General features: G+C 41.9%; 1 protein-coding gene across 1 annotated transcript; it reads left to right on the top strand.

Annotated features, from left to right (window-relative positions):
- The first annotated feature begins 6 nt into the window (after positions 1-6).
- Positions 7-19,513, top strand: SPSB4 (splA/ryanodine receptor domain and SOCS box containing 4). Its single transcript, XM_031555114.1, has 2 exons — positions 7-179; positions 18,520-19,513. The coding sequence occupies exon 2, from the start codon at positions 18,684-18,686 to the stop codon at positions 19,479-19,481; it is 798 nt and encodes a 265-aa protein (XP_031410974.1). The 5' UTR covers positions 7-179; positions 18,520-18,683; the 3' UTR covers positions 19,482-19,513.
- The last annotated feature ends 323 nt before the right edge of the window (positions 19,514-19,836 follow it).

Below are 19,836 nucleotides of genomic sequence, written 5' to 3'. Positions count from 1 at the left end.
CCCGGCGCGGCGGGGTCTTCCTGCCCCCGGGGAGCACCGCGTGGGGAAATTCTCCTGCGAGTCGCGGCGAGTTTCTTCTCGGTCTTCTTTGAGTTTACTTAGAGTTCGTGTCCTCTCCTCTGGATTGCCCTTCTGGTCGCGTAGCGGATCCGTAGAGTTGCTTTGATGGTTCTTTTATGGTAAGTTTGGGGCGGATAGGTTCGTCTGCTTGTGCTAGTTCTGTGTTTTGTTGCATGGGAAGTCTGTGGGTACGAGGTGCTTTTTTACACAGTGCTGTTTTCCACGCTAGTGTTAGAAGAAGTACGTATCTGGAATGTTTCCTGTTTAATAATGTAACGTTTTGAAGAAAAAAATACTTATTTGACTTGTGAAAGAGAATTATTATTAGATGTTTGCTTAGCTGAAGATTTAGGTTTCTTACAAACTTGTGTTGATTTGACTACGTTGGTGAAAGCAAACCTTCCTGTGTAACGCCTGCCGCAAGCCAGTATTTGGCAATTTTTAGTTGGTGCTTTTTCAGGTACTAAAACCTCGGCTTCACCGTTCAGATTGGCTGGAAATATTGAGCTATCTCAGTGAGAGGAAGGGGCAACTCGATTCGTACGCGAGGCTTGACTTGCCACAAAGAAAGGTACTGCCCGAATTCGTCCTCTAGTTACTTCTTAAAAGTCCTGCTGCTGGCGCTACTGGCGTGCAGCGATTCTGCGGCCGAGGGCTGGAGAACTGCGCGCTGCGCTCTGCCCCATTCATTCTCGAGGATCGCCTGTGTGTCAGCGCGGCAGAGGAAGTTGATGTGGCAGCGTCCGTGCTGGCAGCGAGTCGCTTCTGTTCCTTTGTGTTTAGTACTTGCGCTTGGAGTGCTATGCGCGGAAAATGTCCTTTGTATGGGGATGGCTGGTCGCTGGTTTGATACTGGCTGAAGTGTGTAAGTTGTGACTGATATTTTCACAGCGTGTTTGCCACGGGTGACAGAAACGATCCCTGACAAAGTGTCTGCTGGCTGTGAAAGGCTTCATCCTCCAGGGAGGAGCCAGACCCGTGGAGCCGTTTGTTGTGCTTGGGGCTGGAACTTGCCCTGCTTTTCCAACTATTTCGAAGGATGCTGCATTTTTAATGTTGTTTCTGTAACTAAAGCAGCCTGTCAGGAATGTGAATATCAAATTGCTGTGACATTGTTTGGTGCTGCTGACAGAATAATGCCAGATACCACACATTCTCTTAACAAGTCAAAGTTTTATAACTGGCATTGGTACTAGCGTGGTTCTCTTAGTGGTTGACATGCCTCAGAGTCCTGCTTCTGGCTGTGCCAGGCTGGGTGCAGGCTGACAGCTCCCACATCACGGGGGTGAGTGGCAGAGCTCCACGGCCTTGCCAAAGCCATCCCACGGGTGTATGGGTGTTGCTGGGCTCCATCCTGCAGACCCAGCACCAGTGCATTCTATGTGGCTGTTTTTGTTAATGTTACCCATGCCCATTCAGAAGCCCCAGGCTTCCTGTCCAACAGGATTGGAGCTTTGATGTAATGAAAGTTCTGGCTTTTTGCAAGTAGCCCTTGAGAGTTGAAGGTTTTGTTTATTTGCACTGGGTTTTTTTAATTGTTTTATGTGTAGAAATGTAAAAACAAACAACGAAACCCCAGCCCTCTATTGAAGAACTGCCTGAGTATCTTGCTTCCTGAAGCAATCAGAGCTGGTGCTTTTTGATCTGACCAAATTAGTCATCCTCATGATTTGTGTCCTGTGCCACACAGGAATTTCTGAGCCATGGGCCACCTCTCCCGTGACTTCACATGCAGAAGCTTATAAACTTATCAGGCCTCATTGTTGCTCTATGAACTTCTGTGATGGATTTTCCATGTATCTAGAAAAATCAAGCAAGCTCTTTTTATCTTATTTTCTTTTGCAATCACCATTTCCCCTTCTTCTGTGGATAGGTCACAGCCCTCTTTCTGTGGGGAAGGAGAATACTTGGCACAGTGGAACTCTGTGCTGGATACCAGAGTGCTGTCTGAGGTTGGATCTTCTTTTTTCTTTCTTTTTTTTTTTGTATTTTTTTTTTAAATTAAGACAGCTGGAGACTTGTCCTGTGCCTACATACTTAAGGTACAGTGGCAGCAATGGAACAGAAAAGCAGAACGTGGTTTTCTGATACATTTACAGTTCAAAATACTTAAAGTAATTAGCAGCAGTAGTTAGGCACCCAGCTGTCCTGTCTCCTTAATTCCTCTTTGCCAAGATGAGAGTGAAAAAGAGGGTGAAAAGAAGCTGAAGGGATGCCTTTACCAGAGCAAAGTTCTGTACCTCGCGTTGCATTTAGTCTGCATTTTCTCTTCAGCTCATTTGGCTGCTCACTGCTTCCTTTACTCACGTGCTTTCGTGCTCTGGCAATGTCACTTCAGTGGAAACATGAGGCTTCTAGAGCACTTCTGGGTGCTCTGAATCCCAGCTTGAACAAAGCAACATGGAGCAGTGTTGTTGTTCACTTCCATTTCCTCCTTCTCCTAGTGACGATAAATGTACTCTTCTTAATATAATATACACAAAGAGGACTGTAGAGGTTTGACGTAAATGTTGCTGGACTTCATAAGCCCTGGCTGAAGGCCAGAGAGAGGCGGCTGGCGGAGGGGAGCACAAGTTGGAGTTGCCTGGTCCTGCTGGCCGCTCTGTGAAATGGGGCTCTGTGCTGGTGGAACTCGGCTTAGACTGATGCAGCTCATTTTGTTCCGTTTTGCTGGGCTGTGCTAATACAGCACACAGCTTGAGGCTAATGGAAATGTAGGCCACACATGTTGTCCTGGGGTCTTAAAGTATTTATTAAGCCCATTTGCTGCTCTGAAACTAATGGTTAAAAAAATGCAGTTATTCAACCAGTTGCCTTAAGTCAAAGCTTAATGTACGGTTGCTATGCATAGCTAAATATTTGCTGATAATTCTGTAAATTACTGTTGTTGGACTTACTGTTAGAAAATAAACATATGCTGTGGACTGAAACTTGCCAGACCAGATAGCTACCTCACCCACACGTATTTTTCATGGGATTGCGTACGTTGCCGAGAGCAACACAGATTCATTAACATACACATGTCTTTCAGCAGTGACTTAAAGCTGTCTTTATAAAATGCAGTTTAAGATAGGAAGAGCTCTGGTTGATGTATGAGTGCTGTTCTGAAAGCAGTGCTTCCTATTTTTGATGTTAGCTCATGTTGTCGGGTGGATGTTGGTGGTATGGCAGCAGAGGTTGAACCTTCCCACCAATATTCTGTTATGTTTTGTTGCTGTGTGACAGATGGCAGCATGGCAAAATGGCATCTGACATGGAAATGCATGTGAAACAAACGTGTGGAACCGAATTCCTCCATGTGGAAAAAAATGGCATCCATTGACATTCGTGGATGCTTGCTGAATGTTTCTGGAGACCAAACAGTGGATGTGAGCAGTGAGACCTGAAGAGGACTTTCAGCTAAGAACTGCCAGAAACTGATTGGCAGTATTTGCTTAAAACCTAATGGCTGTATTTCAGCTACCCCTTTCCTGTTACAAACTGGGCCTGCACATCAAGATCATTAGGAAGAAGTCACTTTTTTCCTTTTTTTGCCTAATTCTGGACCAAAAATGGAATGGTAGGTTCTAGTGCACTTATATTTGTTTGTATATTTGAGAATTTGTGCTATTTTTCTTAAAGGGATGTTTTCTTTGCCTCAGAGACCAATGCAGTTAGTTCATCCCTTATGCGTTCTTTTCCTTAGTGAGAAACATGGGTGTTCAGCTTTGACCTAGATCTATTCACAGTAAAGTCAGCTGAACTTAAACCAAAGCTAAGCAGCAGCAGTTATATTTCCTTCCCTTTTGTGTATCTTTGGGTTGGACACTGTAGGCTAATCCTGTTGGTGATGGGTGTCAGGTGCTGAGTTGGATTGTGTTGCGCTGCAGTGTGGGTGACTTAGCAACTTTTATCTTTGAGGATTTGTCAGAGGCTGAGTGACAAGTAAGCTTTGGTGTGCAGCATAAAACGTGGCAATGAAATCCATCTTTGAGCTGACTGCAGACTAATTCTTGCAGAGTCGCACAGCAGACTCTCTAGTTGACTTCACTTTCTTGTGAGTTTCCTGAAGTTCTTGTTGGCTACCCAAGTCTCAAATGCACATACGTGCTGTTTTGACTGGGCTGTCCCTTTCTATTTTAACAATTCCTAAGGAACATCTCGCAAACGGACTTTGGTAGATATCCCACCTTTATCCTGCCTTGCCAGAAGAATGAGGATTTTCTTCCTGCAGAAGTAAGTCTGTGTCCTGAAACGTAACCAGGATCAGGACTGTTCTAGCTCTGTCTTCTGTGTTATCTGCTGATCCTTCTCAGCAGCTAGATGCAGTAGAAAGCCTGAAACTTTTCTGTCTTAAGTCTTCAGTAAGGGGTTGTAAAAGGACTGTTGACGTGCACTTCGTTGTTGCTGTTTCCTTATATTTCGATATTGTCAGTCTCTGAGGCTGCTAACATCTGGCTAATATTAATTGATTGTCACGCTTGCAATTCACAATGTACTGATCATTCATTAAATATTTATATAGTCCTCGTTTTTTATGTTGCAAGATAAAAAGGGTGTGTTTTCTGTCATCTTTCTTATTCAAAAGCAAATAGCGCGTTGAGGCTGCTGGTTACTTAAAATGTTTAAAATATCAGATAAAGAAGATCCTCTGTACTTTGGTCAGTGCTAATATAACAGTTTCCTGTAATCTTAAAAATCTTACATGTAGTTCATTGATGACTTAAATAAAGTAAGATTCAGCATTGTAAGTACAGTGATCATCTATCAAAGATGTGAAAATGTGTATGCATCTGGAGAAAAGGTAATGAATTCAATGAATCAACTAAGTGTAAAAATTCACCAGTTTTAAGAAATGAAATGTGAAACGTAAGCAGTTGTCATAGGTGATGGGCACAGATGAAATCAGCAGTTTCTTTGAGATATCTGTGTGTGCTTGAACTCCTTGCTGTGGGACATTAGTGCTGTCATGGCAGTATCCCTCCCCTTGCTTGCTGGAGTGGCTCCTGTTAAGTGGTGCTGGGAATAGAAGAAAGTGTATGAGATTGCTGCCTTGAATTCATGTCTAGGGATAGGGCGGTCTTTTATTTTATGGTGTTTTTTCCAGCAAGCCATTTACAGCATTGATAATTGGCTTGAGTTTCCTACTCTTAGACTCTAATAAGAATTAGCAGTTTATTCACTTATATCACTTCATTCCAGCAAAGTTGAATAAAAATGAAAGAAGAAATCCATATCTGTCAAGCTGTCACAATTTGACTACTGGAAGAAAACACCAAAGGGAAATTGAAGCTGAATTTATTGACACTCCAGAGACGTGAGACTTACTGATCTGGCTTTACTTCTGTACTCTGTCTACATTCTGCTAATAGAGGATGCTGGAGGAGGAAGCTTCAATGAAGCCAAGCCACCATGCTCTCTTAATTTGTAAATTTTATTTTTTCATCGCAGTGCAATAGCTTTTAACTCAGGGGAGTTATGCCCAAGGTTGGGCAGAAATGTCACAAAGTAGTGAGCACAGACTAATGTGTAATTACTAACGCACGTGTCAGGAGATGAGAGGAGACTATTTCTCTTGCCCCGTAGCTAGAGATTGCTGAGATTGATAGACTGCTGTAATGTACTACAGTTTGCTCTGCCTGTGCATGGAGGTCTACTGCTTCTGCATATGGATGAAGATAAGTGACTTGATCGTTTGTTTGTTTTGATTGTTAGAGTGGGAAGTATGCTGCCTAAATCTGCCATCTAAATTTAGATGCCTGAATTAGGAATGCAGGAAACGCAGTAGTGAGTATAGCAAGTAGCTCATTTCCCCAGGAACTTTGCTGACAGAATAGACACTCGGACACTTACTCTTTTAAGCATCTAAACTGTGCAGAGCAGGCATCTGTTTGCACCTGTTATGAAAAATGTGTGTGGGATGCTTCCTCTGGATATCCTTACACCAAGGCATAACTGACATTTAATAAAACTTTCATCACAGAATTCCCACTTAAGTGGCCTTCACAAGGGATATTCTGCTTGCATGTTTTTGAGCTGAATATTTGCATATAGTGGAGTTTGATTTCACAGCTGTTCTATGTTTGGTTTCTGAAAAAATGTGTGCTTGAATCAAAGCTAGTGTCTGTTGTATAAAAATAATTGTAGCGGGAAGTTTAGCGATCACTATTACAGCAAGGGTGTATGGTTTGACAGGCTCTTAGCAGATTTCAGGTCTTGCATTTAGGTTTCTAATGGTGCAAGAAGATATTTTTATTGTATGTAACAACTAGCTTTTTAAATAAAGCGGGGTATCTTTCAGTTTAATCACTCTGTCTTGTAACGGGGAAAAAATTGTTGTTTTGTAAGAATTCCAGTTCTGTGTTTTCTAGAATGACATTTTAATTGAATGTTATGTTTATTACATTGATAATTGTGGTGGGTTCTTACCTATTCCTCAGCCTACAGAATCAGCTGTGCTATTAAAGATGATAAACATCTGTCCTGTTTGTCCTATCAAACAAATATTCGGTAGGAAAGGAAAGGAAATTACTGCTGCTACTGGTTGTAACTCATATTCAGCTACGCTTTTCTTGTTAACACTGAACACTGTACAGCTGCTTCATATGCAATACATAATAGCTTGTAAATAACAAAATAGGTTTAAATTTCATACATGTACTTAGCAAAACTAATAGCTGGTAATCAGCCTAATGGCTGATGATAGATTGTACAGTGCCAGCTGGGGAGCTTGTGCCCAGGAAGAGTAACACAAGATTGGGAATGGCTAGAGAATAGTTGGGGAATTTGGTGCTTTCTTAATTCTCTCAATTAACTTGATTAAGCAGCTTAGTTTAAATAGACAGTATTGGGGGATTGAAAGTTCTCTCATGTAGTATTTCCCACTGCCTTAGAAATTAATCCCTTTAATGTTGTGTTTGTGTAAAGCGGGCAGCCTTGGTTGTTCCTGTGTCCTGCACAGACATGAAGTGGTACATGCTTAATATGAGAGGCACACACAGCCTTTTCTCCTCTGCAATTGGATCTAGGCCGAGGTCATAAATCATAGTGATTTCTGTACAGTGCAATTGAATGGAGACCGACTGCTATATTTTATTAATATTGAAAGTTCCCTGTGCTTACACTGCTATTAATTCTTCCTTGCAGAAGAGCATGCTGTGCTTCTTTCCTTTGTCTTTTACTCTGCTTCGGAGCTGTGCTTCGCAGTGCAAGATGAGCTCCAAATGCAGTCCTTTGGTGTGTGAGCTAGTTTTAGTGCTGTGGTACAACCTTGCCATTGCACTGCCTGGGAGCATTTTAGACATGAGATTCCTCATTGAAGAACACTGTAGAACGCTGTGTACTGTGCTATACTGCGTATAGCATTGGAGGCTGTCTTTTCTCATTGCTCTTGTACGTCTGTGTTGGCTGCAGCTGTGGCACAGTTCAGTAAATAGTTTTCCTCGTCTCCTTGCCTGACTCCTCCTGTGTTCTTCTGGCCATTGCTTTAAGGCAGCAGTTCCCAAACAAGGGAATCTTAGTGACCACTTGGGAGTGTACCTGAGATTCCTGGCTTTACCACCAATGTCCTTATCAGGTACATCCTCTTTCCTACCCAAAGTCTTTATCTTCATAGCGTCAGGTAGGGAATTGGGATAGGGATGTTAGATAGGAAAGTTAGATGGTAGCACAGAGAGAGGTTCTACCTCTCTCTTCTTTCTAGTTTTCTCCCTTTATAGTAAGGGTTGTGGTCGCGTTAGAGGATCTTACAGTATTTTTTGTTTTTTAGAGCACAGAAAAGCAGCCTGAGGCCGGAACCAATTTCTACATGTCCCACAGCCCCTGGTGGTAGTTGGGAACCCATGCATTATCAGCTGCTGCAGCACAAATATGCCTCAATTCTACCAGTACATGGCCACAGATGGTTTTGAATGATTTTCTGAATAAATTGAACTACTTTTGCAGTACTGGATGTTGTGATATCATTAGATATCACACTTATTGCCATTAAAGCCATGTGGTAGATTTGGAAACCGGGATCTGTGTTTCTATCTTACTTTTGCTTACAAGAATTTCTGAAAAGACCTTGACACTACTGCAACGTTATCTCTTCCTCTGGATTATACTGTGCTACCCAAAAGCCATGACATAATGTTTTAGTAATGATGGTGAGTCTGTGCATTTAGATTGAACCACATATGTGCTGCCTGATGAAAGCTGGTTAGATAAGTGTGATTCTGTGCTCTGTCTTTTCAGCAGTGCCAGGGAGCTGCACTAGCCTGAAAAGCCTGTGCTGTGGGGTTGGATGTAAACATCTTAAACCAGTGCTAAACAGCAGGAATAATGTCAGAATGGTTTTGGTGTATGCATCTGTTTCTTCCCCATTCTTTATATTGCTTATGAGAAGAACATTTAAGTCAGTTAGCGTGTTGGTTCTGTGCTGTATGAGATGAATTCCACTATCTCCTCTAATTTTAGAGAAGAGTCACTTTTTGTATTCATTGCAAATTAGATGTTTACAGACTTTAATTTTGTCCTGATGATGAGCTCATGTACATCACAGAATCTAAATTTTGTCAGATTAATCCCACACATGGGTCAGGTTAGTGTTTCCAAATGACAAAGTCAGCTGAAAATAAATAAGTGCTCTTTCAGGAACTGAAGTGGGCCAGTGCCAGAGGAGAAAATAGAAACAGCATCTGCTGGAGATTCCCTGTGGTGATGTGCATGTAGGGAGGTCGGGAGAGCTTGTAGGGAGAGGTGGGGTGGGAGCAAAGCTGTAGTTCTTAGGAAGAAGGAAAATTCCTGATGGTAACACATGGAGGTCTTTCCTTCTGTTACGCAGCTGGGATTAGTTTTGTGTAGAAGCTTGTGTCTCAGTGACTAATGAAAGCTGGTCAGCTTTTATAAACAATCCTGTTTAATTGCAATTACTTTGAGGATAGTTTTTTTTTTGTGAATTGTTGAGTCCTAACATGAGAGCCCTATGTAAGTTCACTAGGAAGGGTGCTTGAGAAAGCAAGCTGTTTGTGACTTCCAGACTTCTTGGGAGAAGGGTTTCATAGTACTAAACAGCTGACAGTGTGGCACACAGAGAAAGGATGGAAAGGAGAGGGAAGCTGTGGGGAGACGGGGATTGTAACAGGCAGGTCCTTTGCTGTAAGCCTGTGTTGAAGAAGCCGTGCAATGGAACTGAAATATCTGTTCTTTCTTTCCCTCATGTTAATGAACTCTGTTCCCTCCTGTCTGTGCTTTTCTTGAAAATGGTAAAAGAAACCAAATCCAGCTCTGATAAAGTTGAAAAAGAATAATTTTCCCAATGTTTGTTTCGTAGTGTAGGCCATATTGAGTGTGTTATGGTTTTATAACTCGTTGGGAAAACAGACATCTTTTTTTCTTGAACGTAGTCTCATAATTGTAAAGACATGTCTAAATGTCACTTTAATTCTTTATTATGTTGGAAACCAAGGTGGTCTGTACATCCCATAGCAGTCTAGGGTTTCACTGCTTTTTCCAGAAGTAAGAACTCCGAAACAGTGCTTTTTTTTTTTTTTGCTTTTTTTTTTTTCCCCTCTGTTGCTGGTGTTCAGTTCTTTCATTCTGTGCATAGTGCTGCTGATCCAAACTTAGACTGAGCATATTCTCTCTAGGGCAAAGTGGGGCCTGCCTGAGTTACTGGAGAACTGGCAAATTTAGATGATGGCTTGAAGGTTCTTAACAATCATACCAAATTTGTTTTTTTCATGTAAAGTTTAATTGGAGCATGCACATTTTTGTGTAGCTTTGGCAAGGCTTCCAGAACATTACGCTAATTGTTTTAGTTCACTGGCAGTATATGTAGACATTGAGTACTGATATCTTTTTATTACCATCAGAAATTGTATCCTGGTACAGCTTTTTTCCAAATCGTTTGCTTTTTCTTTTTTTCTTCCTCTCTTTTCCCCCAGTGCATTCAAGAATGAAATAAAACTAGTAATGAAATACTGCTTGAAACAAAAGCCTCTGCAGAAGACTGCTTAGCGGCAGGAACTTAAGTGGGAAGTTATTTTGAGAAACACAGCCTTTGCAATGGAGCTTATGGATCAGTCTGTGTTGAGACTCCTGTAGGTAGGCACAAAGCTGATTTATTTCTATCCATCCCTTTATCAGGAAGTCTCGTGTGTTGTTTTAAGTACTTCCCTGTGGTCAGAAATATCTGGAATTGTTGGCACTTGCAGCATGAAATTCTTCTAGGATGTGCTCTTTTAGGTCGGTAGTAAGGAGATGTAAACACTTCTCAGCGCGACAACATCTTTCACTGTGGCTTTTCCTAGTTGGAGGCCCTCTCTGGTGCTAACAGTGGAAAGTCTAGGTAATGGGGATGCTTCTTCCTATATAAAATAGTATTTATTTGAGAAGTCAGCCCTTCTTTGTTTAGCTCTGGCAAAAAGAAAGATCCAAAAAGGAAATAGCAGTATGCCTGGTCTCTCCCAGGAGAGGACCTGTCCCAAGTCCTCACACAGGCAACTCTTGTGCCTTCAGGAGTCAGAGATGCTTACTGTGGGGACATCAGTGGCTGTGCAGCTTTAACTCTTTAAATCCCTGTGGCCTTTCTCAGACTCCTCTGCATTACTAAATGCTCTGCTTCCTTCATTAACAGCAAGCACAGAAAATACTGCTCTGTAAAAGAGGAAGCTTTTAAGTGTATGAGAAGAAAGAATTTTGTAGTTGATGTTCAGGTAGTTTGTTTCTGTTTTATTACTCCTTCATTCCCATTTGTCTGTGCAATTGTTTGCTACTGACAGATGGACTTTAGCAAAGCCATGTTTAAGACAGATGAAGTTCACTGCTGTTGCTATTTTTATTTTTTTTTAATAAAATATTTGTTTATTTAAGAGGAAGTTGTTTGGTCTCTTTGTCAGAGCTCAGGAGCTCTGTGTCACTTTGTAGTCTCACTTGGGAAATATAAAACCGTCATAAATCAGTTCATGGTCTGAATTTCTGATGCTGCTTCCTTAAGATGTATAAAGTCTGTTTACTTTACCTCTGTTCTTTAAAAGAAGTCCCTCTAGAAACTGCAGGACTAATGAAGCGTTTCTTCCTGCTCCCTTCAGGACTTGAAGCCTGCAGGATGTCTTGCCTGCTATTAAAGCTTGAAGCAGGCTCGTGAAGCAGGCTCGCTGGGTTCAGAGCTCCTTCTCAGCCATTGGCTTGCAGTCCAACCCGACAGTCCGTGCGGTCACTTGCAGGGTGCCTGCCCACTGCCCAGCTGCCCCTTCGGTTGTAATGTAGTTGCTCTGAGCCGCTGCTGTTCAGACTTGGCAGGGGGTGACTGCTGGCTGAAGTAGTTAAGGGGGAAGGTTAGGAGGGATGCAGATGGTGTGATTGTGTAAGCCTATTTTCCTATTAAACAAAAGAATACGCTTTTGTTCGGAATGGAACTTGTTCTCGTGCATTCATCCTCAACATGTTTGCAGAGTACAATGGCTGGGTGCCCTCCAGCCCTGCCCTCCCCCCCTCATGACACCCTGTGTGCAGCAGTGGCTTCCCTGCAGCCTGTCCCAGCCCGCCTTGCACCAGGCTGAGCAGCTCGCTGCAGGGAGCCCATCTCCAATGCCTGGCCACTGTGTTTGGCCAGGGACACAATATGTTTCTGTCACTGGAGTTTGGCAGCTCTGCTGGAAATATTAAAGCCATCCAGGTCAGATCAGGAGCTGCCTCGTGTGTGCTGCTTCAGCTGCGATGTTGGATGTGTTTGCCAGTGGCCCACCAGCAGTGAGCATCTGACAAGTATTGTTCCTAAGCTGCTGCTGCAATTCACATGAGCATTTGAACAGTGTAAGCCTTCAGAGCGCTACAAGCAGATGAATGTAGTCTGGTCGTTCCAGCAGCACTGTAACTTTTAAGCCTTTAGTGAATTAGTTTTAATAAATGGTGCAGAGGCTAAGAACTCGCTCAGCTCATTCATCGATGGCTAAACACGCCGACAGGCATTGTGGAGATGGAAAACCTCTTGCAGAGTCTGCTAAGTCTGCAGCAGCTTGTGATTAAAACAAGAAAGTTTTTCCTTATTCCCATCTTCATCATAGAAGTGCCCCTTGAAAGCCACCTGTGCACATCGGCTTCCTCATGGTTCACAAAGGCTCACCAGGCGTGGGGAACATTGAGTCATGCAGTGACTGAGCCTGGAGCTGAGGGGGCAGCTTTTCACTGGAGAACACCATTACTGTATCTGCAGTTGAGATAAAGTTCTGGAGAACAATCGCATTAAGCTCAGGGAGTGCTTGTTTGTCTGAGAGTCTCTTTCCGCCGTCTTTGGAGCTCCCCTCAGCCCAGGGAGCAGTTCTGGCATGTCCCCTCTGATGTGAAGCTGGCTGCATGGCCGATGTGGTGGTTTCCAGTGGAGTTTTTCTCATCTCTGACTTTGCAACTTTTTTTGCATTTTGAAGGCCGTTTGATTCCATTGGAAGTTACATCAAAAGAAATGTAAGCAGATGGAGTGTAGTCAGCCTCATCCATGTTTAGAGTTCTCTGTTTTGAAACCGATTCTGTAAGAGTATTGATCTATACAAAGCTGTGGAGTTAAGAGTATAAAATAAAGTGACAAAAAAAAAAAGCTGGTGAAAAATAATAATGACTGCAGAGAAATTGAGATATTAAAGCTTAATTACTTTTTGAGCTTTAAATTTTCTGTGTTCTGACACCTATTGGTATTACTTATTTATTCGATGAAGCATGGCTGAGTAAAAATGTAAAGAGGGAAATTATACTGTATAATGCAAAATGAAACAGAAAACATAATTCTCCCTTTAGTGGTAGGCTTTATTCATGTGTTAATTTGCTCTTTTAATATAAGTGTGATATTGAACATTCAAAATGTCCACTTCTGGAAGGCGTTGACCATAGGGTAGGGGTGGCTGGAGGCTGAAAGATGCATGATGCCTTGCTTGGAGGGGGAGGAAGATGTAAACTCGTGGCTTGAATTTAGATACTATGACAGAGCAAGCATTTGCAGAACTATCTGATGTGCCAGATCAAAGGGCTCACACACTTGAAAATAACCTGGCAAAATAAAATGCAAGATTTTACCAACCTCAGTTTCCTGAGGCAAATTCAAGAGCGTTTGAATGCAGGTGGCTGCAAGACAAAAGCAGAAGGAATGGGTAGGGGTGGCAGGAAAGTGCAGCAGCTTGAATGTGAGTAAGCTGATGGTAATTATGGAATCACATGTGTATTCCTGTTAAAAACCCTGAAACAAAAGTGTGTTTCTTTTCAGTAATTTTCCAATGGAATGTTTTAAATAGTTTTGCATAGCAAAAAATTATAGAATTCATTGCATTATGTTACTATAATTTCATATTATATTACTGTATTCTGAGAAGTCATTGTGCAAAAAACAAACAGAATAGAAGTGGGTTTTTTCATCTTACATGTTTCTTTGGGAAATTAATGTTTCTATCTATCCACCCAGTGTTTCTATTTATCTAACCCAATCTTTTAGTTCTGGAGAGTTAAGTTCTGGAAACTTGCTGAGAGAAAGAGGGCTGAAAAACAAACTAAAACTTCAAAACAGCTCAGTTTCAAAATAGAGTTGATAGAAGCATTTAGAAATGTACATTCCACTATATTCATAGCTATTCAGGATTCTTTCTAAGTTCTTCATCTGACTAAACTGCTTCTAACTGTGGCGGTACAGTTGATATGATATTTCAGATTATTGTAATTCCAAGCAACCAAATGCACAATTTATTTTAACAACAAACTTATCTTGAATTTTGAAACAATTACATTTTTGTAACATGACAAAACAAGTTACCCTTTATGGATGCACATCCTTGGGATTTTCATGGAGTTGAAGAAGTCATGACTTACTGCTGCAGTGTTCATCCCACATGTGAAATGTTCTTTTGCTAAGTGTGTATACAACACAAAATGTTATCTGTAGCACAGGATAGCTCAGGGTGTCCAAGCATTTCTGGCTTCTTGCATTGTTACTGTATATTCCCAGTTTGACAAAGGAAGCCAACGTTGTTCAAAATATGCAATAAATCAGAAATGTTGGATGCCAGGACCTATAGCTGAAACCAACTGGCCAGTATTTTAGAGTGCCAAAAATGTACTAATTCTTTGTCACCCTCGGAGCAGTGTTGTCATGGTTTCATAGCTGTTTGCATGCTGTGAGCATAAGCCGTAGACACTGGACCTCATGCCTTTACACTTTCTGCACTGAGCTAAAACTCCTTGTTCTTCAACTTGTGGAATGCTTATCATCACCTTGTCCAGCACAACAGAGCTTGTGTTTCTCTTCTTACTCGTCTGGAGAGAGGCTCGGACCAGAGTCAAAGTGCTGGAACACTTAGGGGATTTGTTCTGTTCAGACACCTGGCAAAAGGACAACAGCTGTGCCCAGGGAGAAGAGGCACAGGTTTGGAGACTTCCGTTGCAGCCCTTACAGCCTATGGCAGCAGGAACAGTGCTGCAGGAGCTGGGTGCGTGAAGGCAAAAAGCCAGCCAGAGGCAATTGCAGGAAGAGTGGGGACCACTGCATAGGATTTTGCTGTGCTTGTAGGCAGAGGGGTCACCTTCCTGAAGAGATTATTTCAGTATTATTTGTTAGAACTTGTTTCACTTCACTTATTTTGGTGCCACATTGGTAGAAATGATGTCAGCCACAGCATGTTCTTAGTGTAGTTTTGCACTATTTCTATGTTATTTCTCATCTGTGTTTTTCAAGTTTTCTGCGTATGTTGTTCATAGTAATTGATGGGGAAACATAAACATGAATGGTGAAAAAAAAATCTGACTTCACAGGAAAACATGTTTCTTTTATCGGTAGTTCTGTTCTACTGATGCCAATGTACTGAATTGCTAAAAATGCACTGTATTTAATTATAGTGGAATGATACCCCAGCAAGCTTTTTTCTGCTGAGTATAATTGGTGTTTTTATTGTGAATAACTTCCCTAAATATTTTGGCAGTCTGCATGAAGACACAGCTAAGCGATGCTGACGCACTTTTCCTGTTAGGAGTTGGCTTGTTCTTGTACAGTATGCTTAATCTAATCGTCAGATCCTGACAAAGCATGGCAGGAGTGTGAGACTGAGACAGAAACATTTTAGGCTACACCAACTAGCAGTCTTCTCAGCCAGAGCTTTCCAGTTGCGTAGGGACAGTGAATGGTATGATTCTTTTACTCTTCCCATGAAAATACTATCTTTTCCCACAAAATATATTTTTTCACAAGGGTGTCTGATGACATTTAATGTTTCAGTTTTAGCCTCCGAATGGATATACTGGAGAGATCGTGTTTATTATGCCAAATGGGAATATTTTCATATTTCTTAACTGCTGTGGTGGTTTGAAATTGCTGGAGGAGCAGTGCTCTGTGAAAGCAACATTTTCCAAATCAAATTTGACATGTAGTTTGCATTCAGAGCAAAATTATGCAGTGAAATTGCATGTTGCTTTAATTTTAGAATGTTTATATGTATATATATTTTGTTCCTGATTCTTTTATATATGTCATTCCTAATGACTTTTGACTTTGAGAAGACAGGCAAGGAGCTGAGTTTCCCTAAGTAAAGTACCATGAGGTCACAAAAAGTCACAGGAGGTTGATGACAGTGCTGTGCTTCAGCAAGTTTTCATTATTTCAGGGGATGTTGAGAAATTTGTGACCAAGTATTTCTGTAAGTGCATTGGGTAGAGCTTAACCTGAAAGGAGCAATCTTATCTCATCCTATCCATTAACCCTCAACTTCTCCAAATTCTGTGTTGTCTAACATTGTTCCTGCAGATTGGAAGCCAGTTTTGTGGTTTCTTTGCCTGGGAAGTTGTTAACAAGTAGCTCTTCTTCCCCTTGCATTTGGGCTTTCCTTACAAGCTCTGTTGAGCAGTCAGCAGGTAGTTGTGTGATGAGGAGCTGCCTGGTGCTGCTGGCAGTAGTGGTGAGCGGGACACTGCCAGGGCTGCTGTATTGACAGTGTAATGTTCCCCGGGAAGGGGAGAGAGCAGCCAGCTGTGCTTCTGGGGCTGCACCCCAGAAAGCTGCACTCGTCTGGCAGGATGAAGGATGAGCTGATGCCTCTGCAGATGTGATCTTGCTTCAGAGCTGGTCTCTGCCATCTGTTTGCTGTTAAATGGGCAGGATGCTGATAAAGGAAGGGAATAGATGACACGTGCTTGGAGGCAGGCTGGTCCTGCAGGCAGGCAGAGAGACTGTTGTGGTCTTCCAGGAGCACTGTCTGCATGAGGTGCTCCTTACAGGGCTCACGTTAGTGGTGTGTAGGCTGTGGAGCAGAAGGCATTCACTGCAACCTCAGGTAAAGATTTCATGTCAGTTACCACTAAGTGCACATGACTGGAGCTGTGAGATAGCAGCTAGCGTGGGGTTACACCTGTGCTGGTGCAGTAGTACAATTGTGTTGAATTTGCTCTTGCTTTTACTTGTCCAAGTCCTCTGACAGCTGAATGCTACAAGTGTGGTTACAGTTGGCCTTATAGCAGAAGCTGAGAACAACTGTCAGACAATGCAGAATAAGAATGGGAAGAGCACACAATATGTTTCAATGGGTGGGAGAAAGTATTTGATGAAGGGCAGCTTTGAAGCTCTGCGGAGCTCTTATCTTAATGCGTCAGGAGCTATACAATTTTACATTATCGTTCAGTCCTATGTAAATACAAAGCCATTTGGCAAAATGTTGTAATGCGTGATTAAATTGTTTGATAATATTGATATGTGAACAGTGGTGTTCATATCTGTGACCAAACATTATGAGATACAGTTTCAAATCAAAATAATTATGAAGCACATCCCAGAGTAAAGACACAATTATGCTTGTATCAAGGTATTTACGATGATATATTTAACTCTCTGAATTACTGATCTGTTTATTAGTAACCTATTCTGTTACAATTTGGGGCGCTTTAGGAATAGTGTTTGTCTGTGGCTTGCCAAGTGAGTCCCTTCGCTGTTTATAATCTTTTGGTAACCTGCCAGTTAAATCTCAGTGCCAAGGTTAGTTCCTTATGCGATTGGGAAGTGAAATGTGAGGATGCACCGAGGACTTTCCTGGCTGACTCCCCTCAGCACACCAACAGGAACCTAGCAGTCGCCTTGTGCTTTCAAGATGAAATTTTAAGAGACATGTTGAGTTAAATCTCTTCCAGGAATTGCTGGGGTTCCTCTGACATTTTCTCTTCCCATATACTACCATCAAGCTCAAATAATCAAGCACCTTTTTGAGAGGAGCCATCCAATTACTGATCATGTGTCCTTCTAGGAAAGCCTTGTTATCTGGTGATATTTACTCCTTGTCTCTTCTCTGTGTGCATATTACTGTCAGTATTTTGTTGCCCTCTGGATAATTACTGTGAAATATAGTACTGACCTTGCTTCAGCAGACCACATTCATCATTGTACTTTTGAGTCAGCTTTGCAGAAGTCTGCAAGTGCCTCTGCAAGTTTGCAATGGCAAGCGTCAAGTTAAATCTAATTACTGTTTGAGCTTCCAGATTCTCTTTACATGGTGTGGAAAAAAGGAAGAGATCTTTCAAGCTGATCTCATGCTGGATAATTTTCAAGTTGCTGTACTGCTTCAGTGAGAAGAAGCTCCTGGGGAATGTTCTGAATCTTCCTGCAAGCATGATATGAGGCACTTGGGCACTTAAATTGAGTTCTTATTTTAAACTGTTGAAATTAGGTGTTTTGATAAAAGTTAAGTACAAAGAAGTTTTTAATTCTATGCACATGCCTACATACGCTTGTGTGGGACTGACTTTACACAAGCCACCAGAAAATGAATTACCTGTTGCATGGATTTAACAATCATTTTTAAAAAATCATTTTTTACGTCTCTGCTTTGGGAAAAAAAATAAACCCAACACTTTCATATAACACAGACATTGATTTGTTTACTTTCCCTGTACCCCTCTTCAAAGTGATAGAGCTGAGATTCCTCTCTGTCAGAGATGCTTTCACACTTTGCTAAACAGGGTACCCTAAAAATAAACATTTAGAATTCTTCAGCCGCTTCATTTCTTCTAGGGGAGCCCAAAGCTGAAGCCATGTTTTTCAAGGGCCTAGGAAAAAGAACAGCTAGAAATGGAAGGAGATGTAGTGCATATTTCTGAGAGTGTGAAACAAAAGAGTAAGTGAAAGTGAAGCTGCAGCTGGACACCAAGTTTATTGCTGTTGCTGGGGAGTACCATGCTCCTTTTTCAAGACTGCTGTGAACCTGGCCAGACAAAATGGGTAGAAGGGCAGAAGGTGAGGAATGTCTGTATCCTATTATGAATTGGAGGAAATGACTGTCTGTGCTCTGTGTGCTGGTGGGCTCAGAATATGCTGTCATCAGTCTGGTTAGCGTGGTATGTTACTGAACAAAAAGTGGTGAATTGTCAGCTTTTGTGTTTCAAATAACTAACAGGGAAAATAAGTTGTTCTTTAAAAATATGCTGTGGGTTTTCTATTGACTTTCTTAAACTAACTGGAAAATTTCTGTTGTTTTTCTTTTTTTTCAGGAACATTTTTTTCTCTTGAAAACATTGCTGCTAAAAAGCTCCAAACAGGAGAAGTAAATTCAGTCAGCTTGTCAGGCCACTGGCTCAGTGTACAAGCGCTTTCATGAGGTAACATTGGGCCAAAGTCAGCTTTTCTTTCTCCTTGGTAAATCTGCAGCCAAGCAATGGGCCAGAAAATCTCAGGGAGCATAAAGTCTGTGGATGTGAGGGAGCCCCCTTTTAGGCCAGTGAAACGAGAGCTGAGAGGCCCGGATTTCTGCAAGCCTGCACGGCTGGACATGTTGTTGGATATGCCCCCTGCAAAGCTAGAGATCCAGTACAAACATGCTTGGAACAACGAAGACCGCTCTTTAAATATATTTGTAAAGGAAGATGATAAACTGACTTTTCACAGACACCCCGTGGCCCAAAGCACAGATTGCATCCGAGGCAAAGTCGGCTACACAAGAGGCCTCCATGTCTGGCAAATCCACTGGCCCACGAGGCAGCGGGGGACTCACGCGGTGGTGGGAGTCTCCACAGCCGAAGCGCCACTGCACTCGGTGGGGTACACGTCACTGGTGGGCAGCAACAGCGAGTCGTGGGGCTGGGATCTGGGACGCAACAAACTTTATCACAATTGTAAAAACCAGCCTGGGGTCACATATCCTGTCTTCTTGGAACCGGATGAGTCTTTTGTACTCCCAGACTCCTTACTGGTGGTTTTGGATATGGACGAAGGAACGCTCAGCTTTATGGTAGATGGACAGTATCTTGGAGTGGCCTTCAGAGGACTAAAAGGGGAAAAACTTTACCCCATAGTCAGTGCGGTTTGGGGACACTGTGAAATTACAATGAGATACATCAATGGACTTGACCGTAAGTCTTACCATATTTCATTACACTCTTTCAACTCTTCTCTTTTTGAATTTATCTTTTTATCTCCTAATTGTGAGCCATGTACTGGGGATGACTATGAGTAAATTGCATCCTGTAGTTTTTACTCACAACTAGTATCTATGAGGATGGTATGGATTGCATCAAAATATTTTCTTTTGCAAGACTTCTCTGTTTCAACATGCACAGAGGTAAGAAATCTGTCTCTAGTGGGAGTGAGCAGGGAAAAAAAAAATCTTGAGAAATTTCTGGATGTATTGAACAGTAAAGCTCTTGTTTACTTGAGGATATGTTTTAAAACTGTAGTTTTCAAATAGGATCTTATAAAAGTTTACAGTGGTAGTGGGAACTCTTGAATAGTGTGTAGAAACATATGTGAATTCAGACCGATAGATTTTCTTTCCATAGTTGTCTTTCCTGGACCCTCAGAAGCAACGGTTG

Source organism: Meleagris gallopavo, chromosome 11 (assembly GCF_000146605.3).
Source record: "Meleagris gallopavo isolate NT-WF06-2002-E0010 breed Aviagen turkey brand Nicholas breeding stock chromosome 11, Turkey_5.1, whole genome shotgun sequence".
NCBI classification, from domain to species: Eukaryota; Metazoa; Chordata; class Aves; order Galliformes; family Phasianidae; genus Meleagris; species Meleagris gallopavo.
This window is presented reverse-complemented; position numbering and strand designations above follow the sequence as displayed.